This window comes from Rhizophagus irregularis, chromosome 10 (assembly GCF_026210795.1).
Source record: "Rhizophagus irregularis chromosome 10, complete sequence".
NCBI lineage: Eukaryota > Fungi > Glomeromycota > Glomeromycetes > Glomerales > Glomeraceae > Rhizophagus > Rhizophagus irregularis.
The window spans coordinates 1,013,965-1,036,914 of NC_089438.1; the positions used below are offsets into that span (position 1 = coordinate 1,013,965).

Sequence of the window (22,950 nt, forward strand, 5' to 3'; positions counted from 1 at the left end):
CGATAAGTTTAAATTGTTCTCTTATAAATTCGGGTTACGTTCGCTTTAATATCACGTGATATTTTGTGATACAATCAAAAGTTTTAAAATTTCATCCCAAGTTTATTCTCAAAAAACCATTATGAATTTATTTCAGTAATCGTTTGTTTTGTACTAATAATCTTTCACATAATTGAAAATGAAATAAAATATTCTAAAAGTATTTTAGGAAAAATAAAAATTGGAAAATTGAGATAAAATTGGGGATAACATTACTGTGGCGCAATTCATAAAATCATTTAATCAGCTGATCCCTCGTTATCTGAATTATCTCAAATATTTATCACCGTAATTTACCAGTATATTCCATTTATAAAGAATGAAAATGTTAAAAGAACCTATATATAAAAGTATTTGAAAGAACAAAAAAAAAAAAAAAAAAAATAACGAACCAAAATCCTTTGTCGTTACATTTCAAACTTTAATATAATCCTTATTTAGATAATTAATTTTTCCATTTTTTTTTTTTAAACTACTATCAGAATAATTTGATTTACAATAAAAACTTTTATGTTCATGTAACGTACGCCCAAATCCCATATCAAAACCAGGATATATATAGTATGCAACTAAACTTTTTATGTACTGATGTGTTAAAATAATTTATATAATGTAACAAAAAATTTGTTATTGGTTCAAACGTTTTCAAAAAACTCATTCCCAAAATTAACTCACAATCAATCTTTTCAAAAAATATTATATATATTACAGGAATATAATTTTAATCTACTTGCATTTCAACTTATAGTATTCAATTTTTAAATATCAATTTTCTTTTCATTTTTATTTGGTTGCTCGTTCATTGGTATTTTATTATTTACTTATTATTTATTACCGCGTTTATAAAATTAATTTAATACCTTTTCTTTGTTATCTTTTTTTTTTAGTCCAGAAATAAATCGGTTATACCTTCTGTTTTTAATAAAACCACGGTGTCTTTATCCGGACTGGTAATAAAATTTTGTTATTTTATAGATTTATATTCGTAATTTCTTTGTCTCGATATTTAATTGTCGACATTTATCAGTTTAAGTGGCGCAGTGGCGCAGAAGAATCAATTCTTTCTTACTCCCCTTTTTGGCGTACGAGACTCTATCATGCAAAACTTTAAGTTTACGTCAATGAATCTGAATTTTAAAGAAGGAATTGAAAATTCCAAAGACTTAAATCAAATGACTGAGGTATATAATGCCGTAAATTATTAGAGTTGTTTTACACTTAAAATCATTGATATTTTAGTAATGCTCTAACAATTGAAATTTTCAAATTATTCCAGGTGAAAGTATAACGAATTTTAGCAATAGAAGGGAATCGATTTAAATTGAGATTTCAAATTATTTTAGGTTGAAGGTATAACAAATTTTAGCAATAGAAGGGAAATCGCTTTAAATTGAGATATCACAATTGCTAAATTCGCAAACACAATCACCACAAACATATGAATATTATGATAGAGAAATAGTCAAGATAATCGCTAGAGATCAATGCAAAAAATGATTGCATGTCAGAAAATTGAATTTATTGAATTTATTATATTTATTATATTTATTATATGTTTATATTTATTATATTTGTTATATTTGTTATATTTATTATATTTGTTATATTTGTTATATTTATTATATTTGTTATATTTGTTATATTTGTTATATTTATTATATTTATTATATGTTATATTTATTATATTTATTATATTTATTATATGTTATATTTGTTATATTTATTATATTTATTATATGTTATATTTGTTATATTTATTGTATATATTTATTTCATTAATTTTATTAAATTTATTTTTATTCTTTATTGCGTCTGATCGTATTGATGCACTGATGAGGTTTTGTTCATATAAACATTGATTCCTTATAAATTTAATAAAATTTATTTCAACAAACATTCAAAGACTGACGTTCACAATACTATTACCGTATCGCTATACTGAATAGATAATTTGTACTGAGAAAGCTTCAGAGAAAAAAAAATTATACAAAATTCAAGTATTACTTTTTCGTTTACCAATAATAAACATATTAATGTAACATGCTGACGCTGAAAAAAAATGACAATACACTGTCTTGCTTGACATGACATCAGTAGTATTAAGTCCTTTGTACAGGTCGACATTGCTTTTAAATATCTCAATAAATCGACATTTTGGACCAAATAATTAAATAAATATTGGGAGAGAATTTTTTTAAACATATTTTTTTTATTATACCGTATATTCTCCACTTTAAATTTTTTTTTTCTTAATTGCGTAATTTATTTGAAAGGTACGCATCCACAATGTGAATAATTGAATGATCCTCACTTGTCGTTTTATAACTTGTATATTTGTATTTCCAAAACTTTCCATTTCTCTATTAATAAATTTATTTATTTCCGTGTTTACTTTTTTCGTTGAAAAATGATTTTGAACGAAAGAACAAAGAATTATTTTTTTAAGTGTATTTCATTTATATTAATGCGATTTTTTTCGCAAAGATATTAGATAAGACATTTAATAAGATTAAGAACCTTTAAACGTATTGTATTGTATAGTAAGCTAAAATTATTAAACATTATTATGGACTTGTGGTATATTAAGCCTTAATAAATAAAAAATAAGAAATAAGAAATAAACGAATTAATTGATTTAATGACTTATAAAAATATCATCTATTAACTTTTTTTTTATAACCTGGGCAATTTATCAGAACAAACAGAACAAAAAAAAAGTTCGGTCTATTCTATCCGGAAAAAAAAATTCTTTATTTTATATATATATGTACTTTATTTTGAAATTCGGTTTTATCTAAATTTTTTATCAAATGTATTGATCGAAAATTTAGTATCGGTATAATTTTTCTTTACTATCGTTTTTATGAAAACAGCCGCTATAAAATATATCTTTTGGAATGAACGGGTAAGAAAATGATTTGATCTGTCACAATTTTAAGAGATGAATTCTAATCACTAATTTGAATTTTTTGCTATAAAAAAAGTGAATAGATATTTAAAATAAACAATGATAATATAAAAATGGTATATACAATGAATTTCACGATAAAGCGATTTTCAAGATCTTTTTATCTTTATATTTGTGAATATATAATGATCGTTATATCAAACTTAAAAGTTTCGATATAGCGATTTTTCATGAGTTTGTTATACTAAGTTCTGTCTGTACTTTAGTTTGTTTATCTATTATATATATATACTGTAAGGACAGTAACAGTATGTTCACTTAATTTTTCAGAATTGGCTTAATTTAAAAGCTTTAGGAGTTCTCGCGGTTAATATATGTTTTGTTTTCTTTAATTATTTTTTGTAAAACGACCCGAGGAATTTTATCATTATCCATGATAGCATTATTTGAAAATATTTTGCTTCGTTTTAAAAGATAAATTTTTTCAAAATCTCACGAGTCACGTTCGATATTTAATTCTGGCCAGTTATAATTCCTGCCAGAATTAACAAAATCACGTGAACCAGCCAGTGTGAATCTTTTTTTTTTAAATCAATTATTTAACTTATTTGCGAATTACACTATTCTTGGGCGATTATTTTATATTTTATTTTTGGTTTCATATTGATTTGCTATAATGGATGTTGTCGAGATCTATTCCGTCGCGTAAAAATGTGCAATAACACAAAAGCTTATTATATATTTTTTTTTGTATCGCGTGCGTGTAATCAAATTAGAGTGTAGTGAACACTGAGCAACGATGTCTTGATAGTTGTAGGGCAAATCATGGAGAGAGAGGCACGTTTTTAAATTTAGCTAACGCTAATGTTAAAAAACTGCGACAAAGGTCGCAAAATTTGAGTAATAAAAATTCCACTTTTTTAATAAATAGTACGTACCGATTGCGTAAAAATTTACAATTTACGTCGGTTTTTTATTTGCATAAAGTTTAATCGCGTTTAATGATTTACAAAATTTAAAATATTTCGAAAGTAAACTACATACCTTAACGGATCAACGATAGATAGTTTTAATGATTTAAACTTGTGAAATAGATTTTTAATCTGTCTATCAAACTATATTTAGTTTAATTTAATTGATTAAAAGTCAAATGCAAAAAAAATTTCTTTTTTTACTTTTTACTTTTCATTTTATTTTCTGCTAATTACAAAACTAATGATCCAAATTTTTTTTTTTCGAATAGTACTGTAGTATAATGATGATGAATTATTTGATTTTAATTCTAATAATATTTCATAAATATTTATTTGTTATTTCCATAATTAATCAAAAATTTTGTTACTGTGAAAATTAGAGTTTATGATAATTTTTTATTACTATCATATTCATCAGTATCACGTGACAATTCCGTTACGGATCGACAAAAGCATAACGATATTAACTCAAGCAATTTTTTTACATGATAATAATTAATGACTAAATCATCCAATTTAATTTTATGATTTTATATTCAAAGAAAAGTTCAGTCATTCTTTTCAATGTAGTAAAAGTAGTTTATTTATTACAGGGCTGGGTTAGAAATTATTAACTTAATAATATCATTATATAAATTTTAGCAAACAATTTTAGTTAATTTATTATCATCGAAGCATAATATTGACTAGAATCATTTGCGAAAATTTTTTTATTCTTCATTTACGCCGATCAATTATAGGTGTCGTCGAAATTAATTACGGTATATGAAGCTCCGTAATTATTTTATAAATTATTGAATGCCGATCGTGATATTTTAAGGCCAAATTCACATTTTGCCGTAATGGCGTAATGCCGTAATTATAAACACGACATTTCGACGACACCTATACGATAAATTGTAAGTTTGTAACCCAAGTTTTAGTTACAGTTATACTACTAATAAAAATTTTTAATGTTACACATATTGCACAAGAGTTTATTTGCGAATAAATTTACCACGACCTCCGTTACTTTTTTTTTTTACGCTCCATTTATTAAAGTAGCGTTATTTGTTATCTTTGAATTTAATAGATAGATTGCATTCTATATATATACAACCAAATCGTATGAAAATATCCAAAATGAATTCTAAAGAAAATCTTAAAAATTTATGGAAGGGATACAGTTTTGAATACCAGGTAAAAACAATTCACTTTATCATTATTATTAATAACATATTTTTTAAATGGTAATAGTTTTTTTTTAATTATTTATTATAAAAGGTCCATGTCATTACAAATTCTACTATAGATTCTACTACTGAATTAATAGAAGAGTCAAATAGAAAAGTAGTTTATATGAATGACTTAGAAAGCAGAAAACAAGCATATGGAATATGCGGAGAATGTAATGAACCCGGTACAGGAAGTAATTGGTGTCAGCCTTGTAATGCTAAAAGATTTAAGGATAACTTTAAGAATTGGACTAGTGGAAGTAAAGATATTGATGAATTTATACAACAATCACAACTTAATGCTGTGCACTATAGAAAATATCTTGAATGGATTCCTTTTGAAAATTTTAAAGATATTACTTTTATTACCAAAGGTGGATTTGGTAAAATTTATTCAGCTAAATGGCCTGAAGGATATATTGATTCTTGGGATATTGTAAATCAAAAATGGAAAAGGAGTAATAATAAGAAAGTTGCATTAAAAAGTTTGGATAATTCTTCTTATTGTTTAAGTACAGAATTTTTAAATGAGGTAATAATTCAAAATAAATAATGTAATCTATTTACTTGATTTTATTTATGTATTATTTATATATTTATTAAAAATTTTTCATATTATTTTATTAGATTAGATCTCATCTTCAGATTTATCTTTTGGATGTTATTCAATGTTATGGAATAACTCAAGATTCAATTACTAAAGATTATATGATGGTTTTAAAATATTGTGAAGATGGAAATTTGAGAAATTATTATATGAACAATAAAAAAAGTTATTATTCGAAAATTGATACATTACAACAAATTGCAAGAGGGCTTTTAGATATTCATAATGCTGGAAAAGTTCATAAAGATTTTCATTCAGGCAATATATTATATCATGATAATCCATATATAAGTGATTTAGGAATGTGCCAACCAGCAAATAATGAAAATCAATCAGCTAAACAGGAAGGGATTTTTGGAGTATTACCTTATATGGCACCAGAAGTTTTACGTGGATATCAATATACAAAAGCATCTGATATTTATTCATTTGGAATAATGATGAATGAATATATATCTGAAGAAACTCCTTATAATGATATTCCTCATGATCATGCTTTATCTATTAAACAATGTAAAGGACTTAGACCAAATATTTTTAAATATACACCAAAATTACTTGCAGATTTGATTACTAAATGTTGGGATGCTAAAGCAGAAAATAGACCAACTGCTAAGGAATTGTATCAAGAACTTAAAAAATTAGATGATAAAATTTATGATCCTAGTGATATTAAATCTATTAAATCTCAAATATATGAATATGATGATAAAATAAAATTAAACAGAACAAGTGAAAAAAGAACTAAAAATTTTCAAACACATCCACAAGCAATCTATACAAGTAGACTTTTAAACTTCAAAAATCTTCCAGAACCAGTAAATTCAGGTAATTTAATTAATTTATAGTTTCAGATGGTTTGGATTGCCAATTAGATGAATCAGGTAAGATATTTATTCTTAAATTTTTATTTTATATTGTTACTTTATATTTATATATTATTGGATGATTAAACTAAATAATAGTCTAATAGCAGCACATAGTGCCGCATTAGACTATTATATAGTTTAAATCATCCAATAATAATATTATCAGTTTGACGGGACCGTTCATGCAATTTTTATAATAAACTCTCGTTGCTATCCAATAATTTTATTATTATGCTAATGCATAGTAATATGAGATAACCGACCTAAATAACAATTATGTAAAATCTGCATGAACTTATGAGGATAACTGATAATTATATATATTTATTTGTTTATTTATTTTATAGATCTTAATGAAATGAATCTAGATGATGAAAATAATATTGAATGAAGTTTTCTTTTTGAATCAGAGATATTAGTTTAATTAAATAATATTATTAAATTATCTTTTTATGTATTTTATATATGATATATTGGTTAAAAATAAAATTTAAATTGTTATATTTAATAAAAAATCATGATTATAAATTAGCCAGAATTAATTCTATGTATTTTTAAATATTTTAAATGTTCTTTATGAGTAAAGATCAATGTCTTAAATTGTCTTAAAGAGCAAGAAACAGTCCCTATAAAAAAAGTTTGTGCTAAATTTGTGCCAAATGGGTTAACCCTATAAAAAAATTGGATATGTTTTTTATAAAGTTTTCATTGCAGAAACTTTTAAAATCGAAACCATATTGTAACTAGTGATGGCAACGGTCACATATTAACCGGTCATGACCGGTTATAATCATGACCGATATCAATCAGTCAAAGGCTTCTGACTGACCGTTTGACTGACCAGTTTAACTGACCATTTGACTGACCGTTTAACTGACCATTTAATCATTTAACACTTTTTTTATGAACTTAATCAATAAAAAAGTTGTTATAACATTTTCTTTAGCGAATTTAATCAAAAAAAATACTTTAATGTTTTTTCTTAATTAAATTCATTAAAAAAATGGTTAAACAGTCAGTTAAATGGTCAGAAAAATGGTCAGCCAAAATGGTCGGTCAGTCAAAGGCCATTAACTGGTTATGACTGACTGATAACTGACTGTGACTGACCATTGCCATCCCTAATCGTGACCATGTTAAAATTTTATCATAGGAATTATAACCAAGACTTGGTCACAACATGGTTTTACACTGCCACGATAAGTTTAACATAATCGTATATACAGTCAACTCCCTCTATAGTCACTCCCGTTATAGTCACCTTCTACTATATAGTCACACCAGTTGAATGTTCAAACACTTTATTATTAAAATCTATCCTATATAGTCACAATCTATCTATAGTCACTATCACACCTATCCTCAAAAATCTTATATTAAAAAGAACCGTTTATAATCACAGTTATACACACCCCTACCATAAATTACCGGATTTTTTTACTATTTGTAGAATTTATGCGTAAAATTCAAAATTTTATATATATATGAAAAAATTTTTTCACTTAATAATTAAATATTTTTTTTTTCTTAAAATAAAATATCGAATATGAAGTTTATTATATAAAAAATTTGGACCAATAAAATTAATATTTAGTATGTCCACCTTTAGCCTTTATTACTGCCTCGATACGACTAGGTAAACTTAAAATTAGGTGGTGTAATGTTTCTATGCTTATTTTTCTCCATTCCTCCTGTACTACACTAATTAACTCCTGTTTAGATTTAGGCAAAGGCTTCCTTTTTCGTACCTGACGATCCAAATGGTCCCACAAGTTCTCAATCGGGTTTAAATCTGGGCTTTGCGCCATCCAGTCCAACATTGGAACATTATGCGTTCTCATCCACCAAATACTATAATTTGATGTATGACATGAAGCTCCATCTTGCTGAAATATGAAACCAGGGTAATTATTTACCCATGGTATAAAGTGATTAGCTAAAACATTGACGTAATCATCAGAATTCATGTTTCCATCAATCACAACCAAAGGTCCCACTCCATGCCAGCCAAAACAACCCCAAAACATCACTGAACCCCCTCCAAACTTAACTGTAGGTTGAATACAATCTTTATTGTAGGCTTCTCCAGGACTTCTCCACACTTTTACTTGGCCATCTGATTCAAAAAGAGCAAATCTTGATTCGTCAGACCATACTACCTGTTTCCACTCATCTTCCCAATTTCGTTTTTCTCTAGCCCATCTCAATCGATCTTTTCGTTGTTTTTCAGTTAAAAGAGGTTTCTTACGTGTAGAATAACTGCTAATACCTACTCCATGAAGATATCTTCTGACTGTACTTTGATGCAAAGTTGTGTTAAGGCTGGAGTTTAATCTGTTTGTTATATCACCTAGAGGAGAAAACCGATCAGTACGAACAATACGTCGTAGAATTCGTGTATCACATTGAGTTAAAATTTTTGGCCGCCCAGAACGTTTCTCAGGTATTGCAGAGCCCGTTTCTTTATATCTTTTGATAGTATCACTTACTGTACTGGTAGGTATATCAAGCTGAGTGGAAATAATTTTTTGTTTGACGCCACTCAAATAAGCACCAATAATTCACTCACGTTTAGTTGCTGACAGTTCGTTTCCACGCATTTAAGACTAGAAGAGTAACAAAAACATTTTTTTTTTTGTTTCTTTGTTTATATGTGCAATAGGGAGAAATCGCAGATTGTGACACCGATGTGCCGATTCACGTGACAAAAATCCGGTAATTTATGGTATGGGTGTGTATAAAGAATATATTAAATAACTTGGCATCTAATAATCGTACAAAGATGTATCATAGCTTGTTAGAATCGTCTCACTGAGACGAATCGAATGGTGGTAGTTTTATCCTTTCCTTTGCTAGTGTTTATGGCCAGACCACCCATTGCCTCTTATGAGACTAATCTCGGGTCTGTGTTCTATCATCTTCACTGGGCAACCATTATACCGAGTACTTAATTCTTCAGGTAATAGCACCACTTTAGAAGACATCCCCCATCGGGCCATTTTAGGCTGATCTGAAGCTAGGTACACACCGCCTACTCATCCTATATCCATTGCATGATACTGATACTCAATTTATTTTACGACCTTTAGAGAGCACCTACTTTCATGGAGGACTTTCGACAGGTAACATCAACCATCTAGTACCCTTCCATACCACCATTTTAGGTACTAAGTCTCACTCAAAGGCCACTACAGCCCGCGATTACCTAGCACCGATAGTACAATTGTTTACCCCAAGTAGTATACTTTGTAGTGACCACTCGGACAGGAAGTAGCAGGCATCTGTTCAGGATCACCCCTTATGGTGGGTATCAACCACCAGGGATCACCAACCAGAACCCAAGGAGTGGGGAATTGAACCCCATAACCATGCTACCTGTTCTGTGTACGAACACCTTGGTTGGCCTAAGACCTAACAGAAGGTCTAACTACCACTAAGACATTGCACCCTCAGCTTTACCATCTAGGATGACCATCTAGCCATTACTGACCCCAAGTGGTATTATGGAGTGACCACCCGAACAGAAAGTCCCCCCCAAGGTATAGTAGTGACCTCAAGGACAGGACTGCACACATGCCAATGGCCTCATAGGGAACGTTAGAAGGACACCATGACTCTTAGTTGAAATGTGCGGCCTAACCGTACACACTAATTCACCATGATGCAGTCCAACTACACTAATTCCTGTACCTTCACGCTATTGGTTGTAGCATCTACAGTAAAATTCTTTTTATTTCCGTGGTCATGGGAATCAAACCTGTGACTTCACCATACTCAGGCTTAATGAGGGTCTCAGTAACTAACCACCAAGATAGGGTGACCAACCCTAGTTTTATCCTTTTCCTTTGCTAGTATTTACGGTGTTATCCCCGTCTGCCACCCAGTGGTAAACAAGCTTCCCTGCTTTAACGTATATTCGTTCTCCATGAAACATTAATATTCTTGCTTGGTTTAGTTTTATTACTACTTAACTTTCAAATTGCGATAGCTCTCGCCACGATATTTCATCCTTTTTCTTCTTTCAAATTTACGATAGTTCTCTTTACGAAAGTTTATATTTTTTCATTTCATAATTCTTGTTATGACATTAAATTCACCATGAATTTGTCCAATTAAAATTAATTAAGCGAACATTACAATAAAGTTTAGGGCGAACCTATTACCTTTAAAATAACATTACGCTTTACAAACAATTAATTAAACAAAATTACTTTTTCATCATAAGAAAATAGTAACAAAAACAATTGAAACGATTAATTTTCATATAAAGGGTATTTTATTTATTCTTCATAAAATTCACAATTAACTAATTTACTTAAAGTTTTACATCGTATCTGACGACTGTGGAATTCACTTCCCATTCCCCTCCTATTTAAACCAACTTTCTTATTCTTTCTTTTCTTACTTCTTATTTCTTTCTAATATTTTATGTTATGTGTTTTCTTTTATGTGCTATCTTATATGCTATTTATATATTATCTTTTCTAATATGTTATACTATTTTAATATGCTATCTTTTCTTCAAAATAATCTTTCAAATATTATGTCGTAAAGATATAATCCATCTTTTGTGGCTGTGCTATCTTTTCTTTAAAATAAAATAATCTTTCAAATATTATATCGTAAAGATCCATCTTCTGTGGCTGTGCTATCTTTTCTTTAAAATAAAATAATCTTTCAAATATTATATCGTAAAGATCCATCTTTTGTGGCTGTGCTATCTTTTCTTTAAATTAAAATAATCTTTCAAATATTATATCGTAAAGATCCATCTTTTGTGGCTGTGCTATCTTTTCTACTGCGTCTCGTCAGCTATTCTTCCACTGCGGCTGCAGTTCATCAATATTTTACATGTTTTTATTTTTTTGTTCCTTTAATTCACTATCCTTCCTTTTTATATGATTTATCATTTGTGGCTTATGATTACACTCCTCCTAATTGTTCTTATTGTCGAACTTGATAAACTGGTTGTTAAGCCACATCGATCAACTCCCTACTTGATCTATTGGTTCTCCGTTAATCATTTAATAAACATTACATCATGTAGATCATTCCTTCTCCTAAAAGTTTATCCTTTCCGGTTAATTTTATCCAATCATGTAACTTTCTATTGTTTGATCTTTTATTACATATTATTCCTCCATATTATGCGATTACTTCAGTATCTATGGCTACAGTTTGCCCCCCACCTAATATTTGAGTCCCATCAAATTCGAACTATTACTTCAAAATTTGTCCTATCAATATATTCTTTCAGTAATTCACCATTTACTGGTGTTTTCAATATCTTCCCTTCTATAGTTTTAATTCTGTATGATCCTTTAGAAATTATCTCATGTACATAATAAGGTCCTTTCCATTTTTCTTCTAATTTTCCAGACCATTGTTTCTCTTTTGCTGCGTCATAATATAGTACTTTATCTCCGATTTGTAATTTCTGCTTTGTTCTATTCTTTTTATCATGGTATGATTTTTGTTTTTCCTGAGATTTCCTGACATTTTCTTTAGCTTGATTCCTAATGTTTGGTAATTCTTTGATTAACCCATTAACTCTCTCTGTCATGGTAATTTCCTTATCTTCTAAATCTAATAATGTCTTCATTTGTCTCCCATATATTAAATATCCTGGTTCCATTTTTGTTGAATCATTTCTTTTAGTTCGATACACGAACAATACTCCTGGTACTTTTAAATCCCAATCTTCGATATTACTTAGCTTTGCTAATGATTCACATAATGTCTTATTAAATCTTTCAATTAACCCATTAGTTTTTGGATGATAAGGCGTTGAAAAGTTATGTTTTATCTGAAATTCCTCCATTAATGATTTCACTAATTTATTATTGAAATGACTTCCTCTATCAGACTATCACTCAATATCTTCTTTGGACATCCATGCCTGCATATTATATCTTCATAAATAAATCTTGCAATTTCTTTAGCATCTGCTGTTTCCAATGCCTTTGCTTCAGGCCATTTTGTAAAATAATCCATCGCTGTAACTATATATCTATTATTTCTCTTTGTTACTGGTAATGGTCCCACTACATCAATCCCCATTTGATAAAATGGTTCTATAACTTTGATTACATTCAGTTCGTGTTTTCCTATTGGTTTTCCTCTTCTCTGACAATTATCACATGATTTGACATAAGCTTCCACATCTTTTCTCATCCCTTTCCAATAATATCCATCTTTGATCCTATTATACGTTGCATCTATTCCAAAGTGTCCTGATAATTCATGATCGTGAGCTATGTACATTAATCCTTCAAATTCGTATTTTCTTATCACTCTTAGTCTTTTCTCATCTTTTATTTTGTAAATTAATCCTTCTATAATTTCATATTCCCGTTCATCGTTGATATTTCTCGCTATCTTATTATATTCTTCCTCTTCCATGTCTATGTTGTAATTCTAAAAGCTAAAGTGTTGTAAAAGGTTGAAATGTTGTAAAGGGTTGAAGTGTTGTAAAAATTAAGGTGTTGTAAAAAAAAAATAAAGCGTCGTAAAGTTATTTTGCAAATAAGGGTTAAAATGTTGTATTTATTCTCTTTTTATTATTTTCTTCCATAATATTTCTTTGTATATTTCAGTTCTACCTATGGTTGTTTCTATTTTTACTATCTCCTCTTGTATTTCTTTAATTGATGATTCTTCCCTTTTGTTCCAATCATCAGTTTTTATGTTACCTAACCTTCTATTTTTATCTCTTAATTCAATAATTTCTTCCTGAATATCTCTTAATGCTCTAATTAATGCTTCTATCTCTGAGTTTGTGTTTATTATTACCTGTTCCATATATATTTTAATTTTTATCTCTCGATTTATTTTTGATCTTTGGTATTTCTATCCTTCTTATATATTTTTCATTTCCTATAATCAATTTAGATCGTACCCATCCTAATCCTTTTTCTATTGGTCTTTCTTCTATTATCATATTGTTTCCATCTTCCATAATTAATTTCACCTTTTTCTCTTTTAGTCTTATTATAATGTATACATCTACTAGTATGAAGTTTCTCCTTCTTCAATCCTTAAATGGATAATTGTTTTGTTCTCTTCTTCTTTTATAGTTACTTTCAATATCTTATCGACCTTTACTCGATAGGTAAGAAACCAATTCATGTAATGATCTACTAATACCATTTTGGAAATATAATTTTAAGCTCTTTGGTGTTTTTCTATCTCCTTATATACTTTTCTCCAACTACTATTGTCGTTCCTAACTTCAATTTGACTGTATCTTTTGGTATCTTTGTATACATCCTGGTTTTCTTTAAACATTTTAACTATGTCCAAATATTCGTTTTTCTTTAATGTTGGGTATGACGATTTCTCCATTTTCTTCGTTTCTCTTCCAATATAATTTTCCCAACATACATCGCCATCTTTTTCCAAAAATATCACTATTGATTTATCTATTGTTTCTTTTAACCTGAATATTTCTTTTTCCATCTCATGGTTCCCATGTGGAGTAATTAATCCTCTGTTGAAACTTTTCGTCTTCTGATAATAATATTCACAATATGGCGATTTGTCTAGAATTATTATATCCGTATCTTCATCATATTCTAACATTCTTCTGTTTATTTGTTCTACTACTTCCTTTCTAAATTTCCATTCTGTTTCTAACTTTGATTCGTGAAATTCACCTTTGTCTTTTCTTCTCCTTTTGAATGTATTAAATCTTACTTTTAATCCTTGTTTTTCCCATTCTTTAATTAAATTTTGTACTATACTTGTTTTTCCTAATCCATCCACTCCATCGATTATAATAACTTGTGGCTTATTTTCTCTTTCCAATTTCTTTAATACTTCTTTTTCTGTCTTATCCTCCAAATTCAAAAGTATTGCTTCTTTATCGGTAAAATATTTTTCATCATCCCATCTCCCTTTAAATCTTTTAGCATTATACCATTTATTCCTAAATTTGATATATCTCAATTTCCCCTTATTACTTTCTATTTTTGTTATTTCTTGATTCTCGTTCCTTGCTGTTTCTTTTTCTTTAAATGTCAGTCTTGATAATCCATCTGCATTTTTAATTTTCTTTCCACTTCTATGTATTATTTTAAAATCAAATTGTTGTAATTTCATTACCCATCTCCTGTTTGTTCTTTTCCATCTGTTAATCCTTTTAATGCTGCATGATCTGTTATCACTATAAATTTCCTTCCTACCAAATATTTCTGAAAATGTTGTATTCCCCAAAATACTGCTAAGCATTCCAATTCTGTTGGTGGATAATTCTTTTCTGCTCCCACTGTACTCCTACTTGCGTAAGCTATTACAACCTCTTTATTTTCTCCATTCATTTGAGCTAACACTGCTCCTAATCCTATCTTAGATCCATCAGTTATCAATATAAATTCTCTACTGAAATCCGGATATACTAAAATTGGATTTTCTGTCAATTTTGTCCTCAATACGTCAAATGCTTCTTGTTGTTCTTCTTTCCATTCAAACTTTTCATTCTTTTTTGTTAAGTTAAGCAAAGGTTTTGCTATCTTCGAAAAACCTTTTATAAATCTCCTATAATATGAACATAATCCTAAAAATGATCTTACTTCTGTAACAGTTTTCGGCCTCCTCATATTTTCTATTTTCTCAACTTTCTCTTTATCCGGTCGCAATCCATCCCTTCCTACTATATGCCCTAAGAAATTTATATTTCTCAATCCAAACTGACATTTCTTCAATTTTACAATCATATTATTCTCTCTCAATTTACTCAATACTTTATCTACATGTTCTATATGTTCCTCAAAATCTTCTGAATAAATCATTATATCATCTAAATACACTGTAACAAATTCTCCTATATATTCTTTTAATATTTTATCCATTAATCTCCGAAATGTTCCTGGTGCATTCTTCAATCCAAATGGCATAACATTGTATTCATATAATCCTTGTGAACAAATGAATGCTGTTTTCTCTTTATCTTCTTCTGCCATTTCCACTTGATGATATCCCGCTGCTAAGTTCAAACTTGTGAACCAACTTCCCTTTCTAAATTTTTCTAACAATTCGTCTATCCAGGGTAAAGGATATTCATCTGACTTTGTCACATTATTTAGCTTTCTATAATCTATACAAAATCTATAATTTCCAGTTTTCTTTCCTGCTAACGTCACCGGAGATGCCCAATTACTCCATGATTCTCTTATCTTCCCCATCTTTAACAATTGCTCAATTTCCTTCTTTATAAATTTTCCTTTTTCATCAGTTTCTTTATATCTCTTTTGTGCTATTGGTCCTTGATTTTCTTCAATTATTATTTCATGTTTAACTGTATTTATCCTTCCCAGTTTCTCTTCGTCATATTCGAATATATCTTCATATTTCCTTATCAATTTTCTAAATGTTGTTCTCTCCTCATCGCTCATTTCTCCCAGATGTGTTTTCTTTTCAAATTTTTCTTCTTTGCTCTCATTTAGCATCTTTACTGTCTCTCCTTCATTCAGAAAGCCAAGACTATTCATTTTTCCTCATCTCTCTTTTCTCTATCAGTTTTTACAATCGATAACAACTCTTCTTTTTCCATCTCCTCATATTCATCTTCACCCTCTGACTCTTCACTAGAATTGCCATCTATATCATCTATATTCTTTGGATCTTCATTAAATTCACCCCTATTCTCTGACTCCTCAAATTCAACATTTTTCTTTCCTCTAAAATCAATTGGTATTTCATATACTCCATTATCCCATTCTATTGTTAACAGACCTTCTTTCATATTTATTATCCCATATCTTAATAAATCAGTTCCTAATATCAAATCTTTTCTTCTCGAGTCAATTACTTCGAACTCTAAAGGTATTTCTAAATTTTCATCAATTTCTATTCTAATTTCCACTCTTCCTAATGAAGCTATGTTTAGAGCTCCGAATGGGTCGGGTCGGGTCGGGTAATTGACTTGACCCGACCCAAGGCAAGTCATGAATTTGGTGACCTTACCCGAATATCACGGGTCAGTTCGGATACCCGACCCGACCCATTGACCCGATATATTTTGGGTCAAAAAAACGTTTCGGCACTTTTTATTACGCCAAAACGTCTTTTTTTTTGTTTCTTCTAATGAAAAACGTTGGACCCGACATTTTTAAATTAAAGAAACAATTTTTTTTTGTTTCTTTTAATAAAAAACGTCAAACCCGACGTTTTTTAATAAAGAAACATTTTTTTTTTGTTTCTTTTAATGAAAAAACGTCAAACCCGACGTTTTTTAATTAAAGAAACATTTTTTTTGTTTCTTTTAATGAAAAAACGTCAAACCCGACGTTTTTTAATTAAGGAAACATTTTTTTTGTTTCTTTTAATGAAAAAACGTCAAACCCGACGTTTTTTAATAAAGAAACATTTTTTTTTGTTTCTTTTAATGAAAAAACGTCAAACCCGACGTTTTTTAATTAAAGAAACATTTTTTTTTGTTTCTTTTAATGAAAAAACGTCAAACCCGACGTTTTTTAATTAAAGAAACATTTTTTTTGTTTCTTTTAATGAAAAAACGTCAAACCCGACGTTTTTTAATTAGAGAAACATTTTTTTTGTTTCTTTTAATGAAAAAACGTCAAACCCGACGTTTTTTAATTAAAGAAACATTTTTTTTGTTTCTTTTAATGAAAAAACGTCAAACCCAACGTTTTTTAATTAAAGAAACATTTTTTTTGTTTCTTTTAATGAAAAAACGTCAAACCCGACGTTTTTAATTTAAGAAACATTTTTTTTTGTTTCTTTTAATGAAAAAATGTCAAACCCGACGTTTTTTAATTCAAGAAACATTTTTTTTTGTTTCTTTTAATAAAAAACGTCAGGTTTGATGTTTTTTAATTAAAGAAACTATTTTTTTTGTTTCTTTTAATAAAAAACGTCAGGTTCGACGTTTTTTAATAAAGAAACATTTTTTTTGTTTCTTTAATCGAACCCAATGTTTTTAATAAAAAAAGACGTTTTTGTAATTATTTTTAATGAAAAAACGTCGGATTCAGGTCAGTTTGGCATTTTTTTATATATATAAAATGCTGAAACGTCTTATTTTTGACCGAAATATGTCGGGTCAATGGGTCGGGTCGGGTACCCGACTGCGACTGACCCGACCCGAGGTCGGGTCATTAAATCTGCTACCCGACCTGAATTTTTCGGGTCAACCCGTCAGGTCACCCGATCCGTCGAGTTAAATTCGAAGCTCTAGCTATGTTATTTCCATCTGCTATTGTTAATACAACATCGCTTTTCTTCGTTATTGGTATATTTAATTCTTTTCTCAGTTCATTCGTTATTACTGAAGGTCCTGCTCCTGTATCAACTAATGCTCTAATCATTTTTCCTTCAATTATTATATTACATCTTGTTGCTTGTGATTTTTCTTCTTTCTGATTAATATTCTTTAATTCCCCCGAGTGTAGTCAATATCTCAAACCATTTAATAATTTCTTCCTTACTTCTGGTCTTTCATTCATCATTTGTCCCCAATTAATTGGTACGCTTGAATTTACAAATTGTTCAAATGGATCGAAATCTCCAACATTTGGTATATTTTGATTTAGCTTCACTTTCTCGTTTGTACATTCTTTAGAAAAATGTCCTTGTTGTCCACAATTGCTACACCTATTATTATTCTTTCTAGTTTCATATCCTTTCTGTAATTGTTCTTTTGTAAAACCTCTCTTATTATTCTCCTGTGCTTTTTGTTGTTGTCCTTGCCATTGTGCATTTCTTCTTCTATCTCTTTCATCATTCATAACCTTGTCTTTATTTCTTTCACTCTTTCTAGGTGATACTGGGAACATATCGTATCTTTCCTCATTTTCATAGTTATTCACTTCATATCCATCAAATCCATTATTATTATAGTTATCATACCCATCACCTTCATTATATCCATCATATTCATCATTATATTCCATATTATACACATTATGTCCTCCACCATAGTATTCTTCTTCAAGATAATTAACTTGATTATTTCGGCTATATGACCCTCTATTATTTCCTCCATATGATCTTCTTTGACCTTCCCTACAAACTCTAGAAGTATATCCTTTTCTTCCACATGTATAACAAGTCATTCTATCCCAGTTCATATTATTTCTTTGGACATTATTATTTCCGATCGGTCTCCTATCATTCCCATTCCTTTGCATTACATGTGTTTCATTTCTTTGCATTATATGTGCTTCCAACCTTTTCATTCCATCGATTAACTCATCCCATTCATCACTTTTAACTTCTTTATTTTGTAATTCTTTTGCGATTGGATTCATTCCTTTATACTTATTTGTCTCGTCTTTCAAAATTTCTTCCATGTTTTTCTCTTGTCCTACTCGTTTCATATCCAACCCTGTTGTTTTCATTAACAATTCATCTTTCGCTTCCTCTTCTCTTTTTGCCTCATTAACTGCATCATTCAGATTCGTCAGATTACTTCTCCTAACATGGTAACCTAGCATGGCATCTAACCCTTGAATAAAATAATTTACTTGATATAAATCATCTAACGCATGACCTCTAGTCGCAATTCTTAATATCGATCTAAATCTTCTAGTATACTCTTCAACACTTTCATTTGTTCCCTGTTTAATTCTTGCTAGTTCCAACATTTTTCTTCTTTGAACATCATTCCTAGTAAATCTGTCGATTAATCTTCTTTTTAAATTCCTGTCCTCATTATGATCACACCAATTCACTAAATTAACTGCTACCTTTTCTTTTTCTTCATTATACCATTGTAATGCGATTCCTCTCAAACAAGTTATGGCTATATTTGCCTTATTTTGTCTACACACACCTCCTCCAACATTTCCTTCTGGTCGTCCACTTACTGTAAATGCTATCTCAAATTGTCTAATCCAATCATTAATATCTTCATTCTCTTTTCCACTAAAAGTTGGCATACCTACTATTCCCCCCATTCCTGCGGTTTGAATCCTATCCGCCAAAGTCTGTCCTGCTCCTAATGCATTATCTAATGCATTTGGTGCTAATCCCATAGCATTTTCCATTATTCTCCTTATTTGTACTTCATTTGCCATATTTACTATATTCTCTTGAAATAATTCTTGTAAATTGTAATCAGATATTTCACTTTCCATGTCAGAATTTTTAAAATTTAATGAACTATTCGAATCTGAATTTTGATTCAGACCAAAACCTCCTGTATTTATAACATTTTCGATTTTATTTTCAGATTCCTCTTCTTCAAAATCTTCATCACTTCCATCCCATATTTCATATTCTTCTGGACTTAATATTTCTCCAATCTTTTCTGAATCATCTGTATTATCTTCTTCTGATTCTTCATTATCACTCTTTTCACCACTTTCTTCACTATCTATCACTCCTGCTTGTTCTTTCAACAACTTATCTAACTTCTTCTTTAGTTCTTTTTCTGACTCATTTTTATTTTCTTGAAAGATTTCAATAAATTCTTTATCTAAAATTTCTCCATCTGTATATCCCATACTAGTTAATCTTAACAATTCCTCTTCAATTATCATTATTCCAATATCCTCAAAAATCTTCTGTAATCTTTTTACCCGATCATCAATTTCATTAATATCTTCTTCTTCACAATCTCTGCATACAGTTCCTCCTAATCTAAACATATCATTCATCCATCTTATTTCACATCTTTCACACCAAGTTGTATTCTCATTTAACCACTTATGAATCTCTTTTCTTAATTCTTTATCTTCCAAATTTATCATTTCCATATATTCTTCCACAAATTCTTTAGTTATTATTATTCGATTATTTACTCCAAAACTTTTTATCCTTTGAATTTCTGATACATCTATTTCGTATCCCAATTTTTCTAAATCATCTTTTAATTCTGCTAACTCATCTTGTTCATCTTTCTGCATTTCTTTAATACATTCCCCACATTCATTATCTGTTCTGTCCATTTCAAATCTCCTATTACCACATCTTTTACATATTACTGTTTCTTTTTCTAACCATTCTCTTATCTCCAATTCTTTTTCCCTTTCATCCATTTCCTCTACCTCTTGGACTTTATCTATAAATATTTTTGTTACCAATATATCCATTTCTATCATCAACTTTATTCCTATCTTCCAAATGTATCTCAATTGATCTTCATCTATAGAACTTGTCCTTCTCTTTAATTCACTAAATTTCCATGATTTGTCTCCTATTATTATCTCTAATTCTTCCTCAGAACTATTTTCTAATTCGTAACTCGCTGGACTACCTTCACTTTCTGAATCCTCTGGTTCTTTTGTAAAGCCCCTAGTGTCTATAAATATTCTTATTATCTTTTGTATCATATTCTTATGATGTTCTTGAACATTATCTATTTCTATATTTTCATATATTATTCCTTGCATTAATTCCTTCACTTTTTCTTCACTTTCCGCTATCTTTTCTTCTTCATAGAATAATTCTTTGAACTTCTCTATTGCTCCTACTTCTGCTTTTACGGCCCTAATTTCTCCTAATGCGACTCTATACCATTGCCAAAATTTCTCAAATCTTCTCTCGACATCCCAACCTTCCAAGATATATTTGTGTTCCACTAACTCAGGATTCCCAATTAATCTGTCAAATACTTCATTCTCTAAATTTCCTTCAATATAATCCCTTACAATTACTAATATAATTGTCCGTAATCCTTTTTCTTTCATTTTTGGTTGTATTCTATATCTTATTGATTCCGTTATTCTATCCATTATGTCTCTACATTTTCCTTTGTGTATTGTATCTTCTCTTTCCGAATTATCCATACTTAATAAATCTATTACTCCCTTGATCATTACATTATTATATATTATTATTGTATCTTCGAACTTAAATAATGCATCCCAAAATTTCTTGAACACCATTGGTTTATTTTCTATTGGATGACATAATTCACAATTTAAACATTCATCTAATTCTCCTGTTCTCAATTCATGTTCCTCTTTATGTACCCTATATTCGCTCTCCCATTGATGGTACCATTCCATAGTTGTAATTGTTCATCCAGAATCTTAATTAAAATTTCACCTCCTTTTATATATATTTCATTTCTAACCCTCTGAATATTCTTCTCCGTAATGTTCTTTCCTTTTATATATCCAATATATGTAATCTTTCTTTTCATAATATTTTCGTTTAATTCTTCAATCTATTTCCCTTCTTAATATTATCATAAAATTTCACTTCAGGTACATATCTTGTAAATTCCGTCTCATATTCAACCTTGTTTCTTTAAATTATTTCTTTTATCTTTGAATAAATTACTTCTTTCAATTTTAGATTCTATCTCTCAATTTTACTACGCCATATTTTACCATTAATTTTTGCTGCGCCCTAAAATTTCAAAAAAAAAAAAAATTATTCTAAGTCCACAATCTCCTCAGACTGCAGAGGTTTTTACTGCGCATTCTAAAAATTTCAAAAATTTTCTAAGTTTTTACTGCGCCTCAAGGTTTTCTTTTATCATCATAATCTATAATTTTCGCATTTCACAAACTTCAAAATTCTCATAACTTCTAAAGTTCGTGAGTTTTTAGTTCTTTTTCATTATATATGTAATCTCTACATCCATATATTCAATATTACGCAAAATATCTTCTTTGTTTAATCTTGTACTAATTCTTATTATAACCATTATGTCAACACACAACATATTATACTTTATGCGACACACGCATTTACACTTATGCGACACACGCATTTATACTTATGCGACACACGCATTTATACTTATTTAACGGTATTTCTTCCTATTTATTATCTTTTACAATTCAATAACCTATACTCGGCTTGCCTTTACCTTCCCAATGAAGTATAGTAGTTTCGAGGTTTGTTACTCACATTTCATCATTTGACCAGCAAATATTCCTAAATTTCACATTATTCCATAATGTTCATCTTCTTATCGTGAGTTCAATTGCGCATTTTCCTAAATGCTTTCAGTTTTATCTGAAGTAGTTATACTCACGATGGTTTCTCTTTTTGCCTTGTGAATTCAATTACGCATTTTCAAAATGCTTTCAGTAGGGAGATGTTCCACTCACGTCTGAGTCCAATTATTTCAATTCCCATCTGAAGAAGTTATATTCACAGCCGGTGTTTTTGTAATAGGTTCCCACGTAACCCTTGTGTTTTAAATAGGTTCCCACGCAACCCTTGTGTTTTGGTAACAGGTTCCCACGTAACCCTTGAGTTTATAGCTTACTTGTCAACTTTTCGTTACAACATTGTATCCCCAGGAACTTCTGGCATCTGCAAAATACAATGGTGCCCCTCCCAGAATACAACATCTTACGAGGGCTTCCTTAATTTCTTGGTTTTACAATTATTAGCGTGAAAACTTCAAAGACGACAA

General features: G+C 29.3%; 2 protein-coding genes across 2 annotated transcripts; both read left to right on the top strand.

Moving 5' to 3' along the window:
* Positions 1 to 549: 549 nt before the first annotated feature.
* On the top strand, positions 550 to 1,327 carry OCT59_001748 (uncharacterized protein; the record flags this gene model as incomplete). Its single annotated transcript, XM_066144047.1, has 5 exons — positions 550 to 557; positions 788 to 844; positions 927 to 989; positions 1,067 to 1,220; positions 1,316 to 1,327. The coding sequence occupies 5 exons, from the start codon at positions 550 to 552 to the stop codon at positions 1,325 to 1,327; spliced, it is 294 nt and encodes a 97-aa protein (XP_065995248.1).
* Positions 1,328 to 5,043: 3,716 nt separating this feature from the next.
* OCT59_001749 (uncharacterized protein) lies at positions 5,044 to 7,002 on the top strand (the record flags this gene model as incomplete). Its single annotated transcript, XM_066144048.1, has 5 exons — positions 5,044 to 5,100; positions 5,185 to 5,329; positions 5,510 to 5,571; positions 5,763 to 6,570; positions 6,959 to 7,002. 5 exons carry the CDS (start codon positions 5,044 to 5,046, stop codon positions 7,000 to 7,002), a joined length of 1,116 nt encoding a protein of 371 aa, XP_065995249.1.
* Positions 7,003 to 22,950: the final 15,948 nt, after the last annotated feature.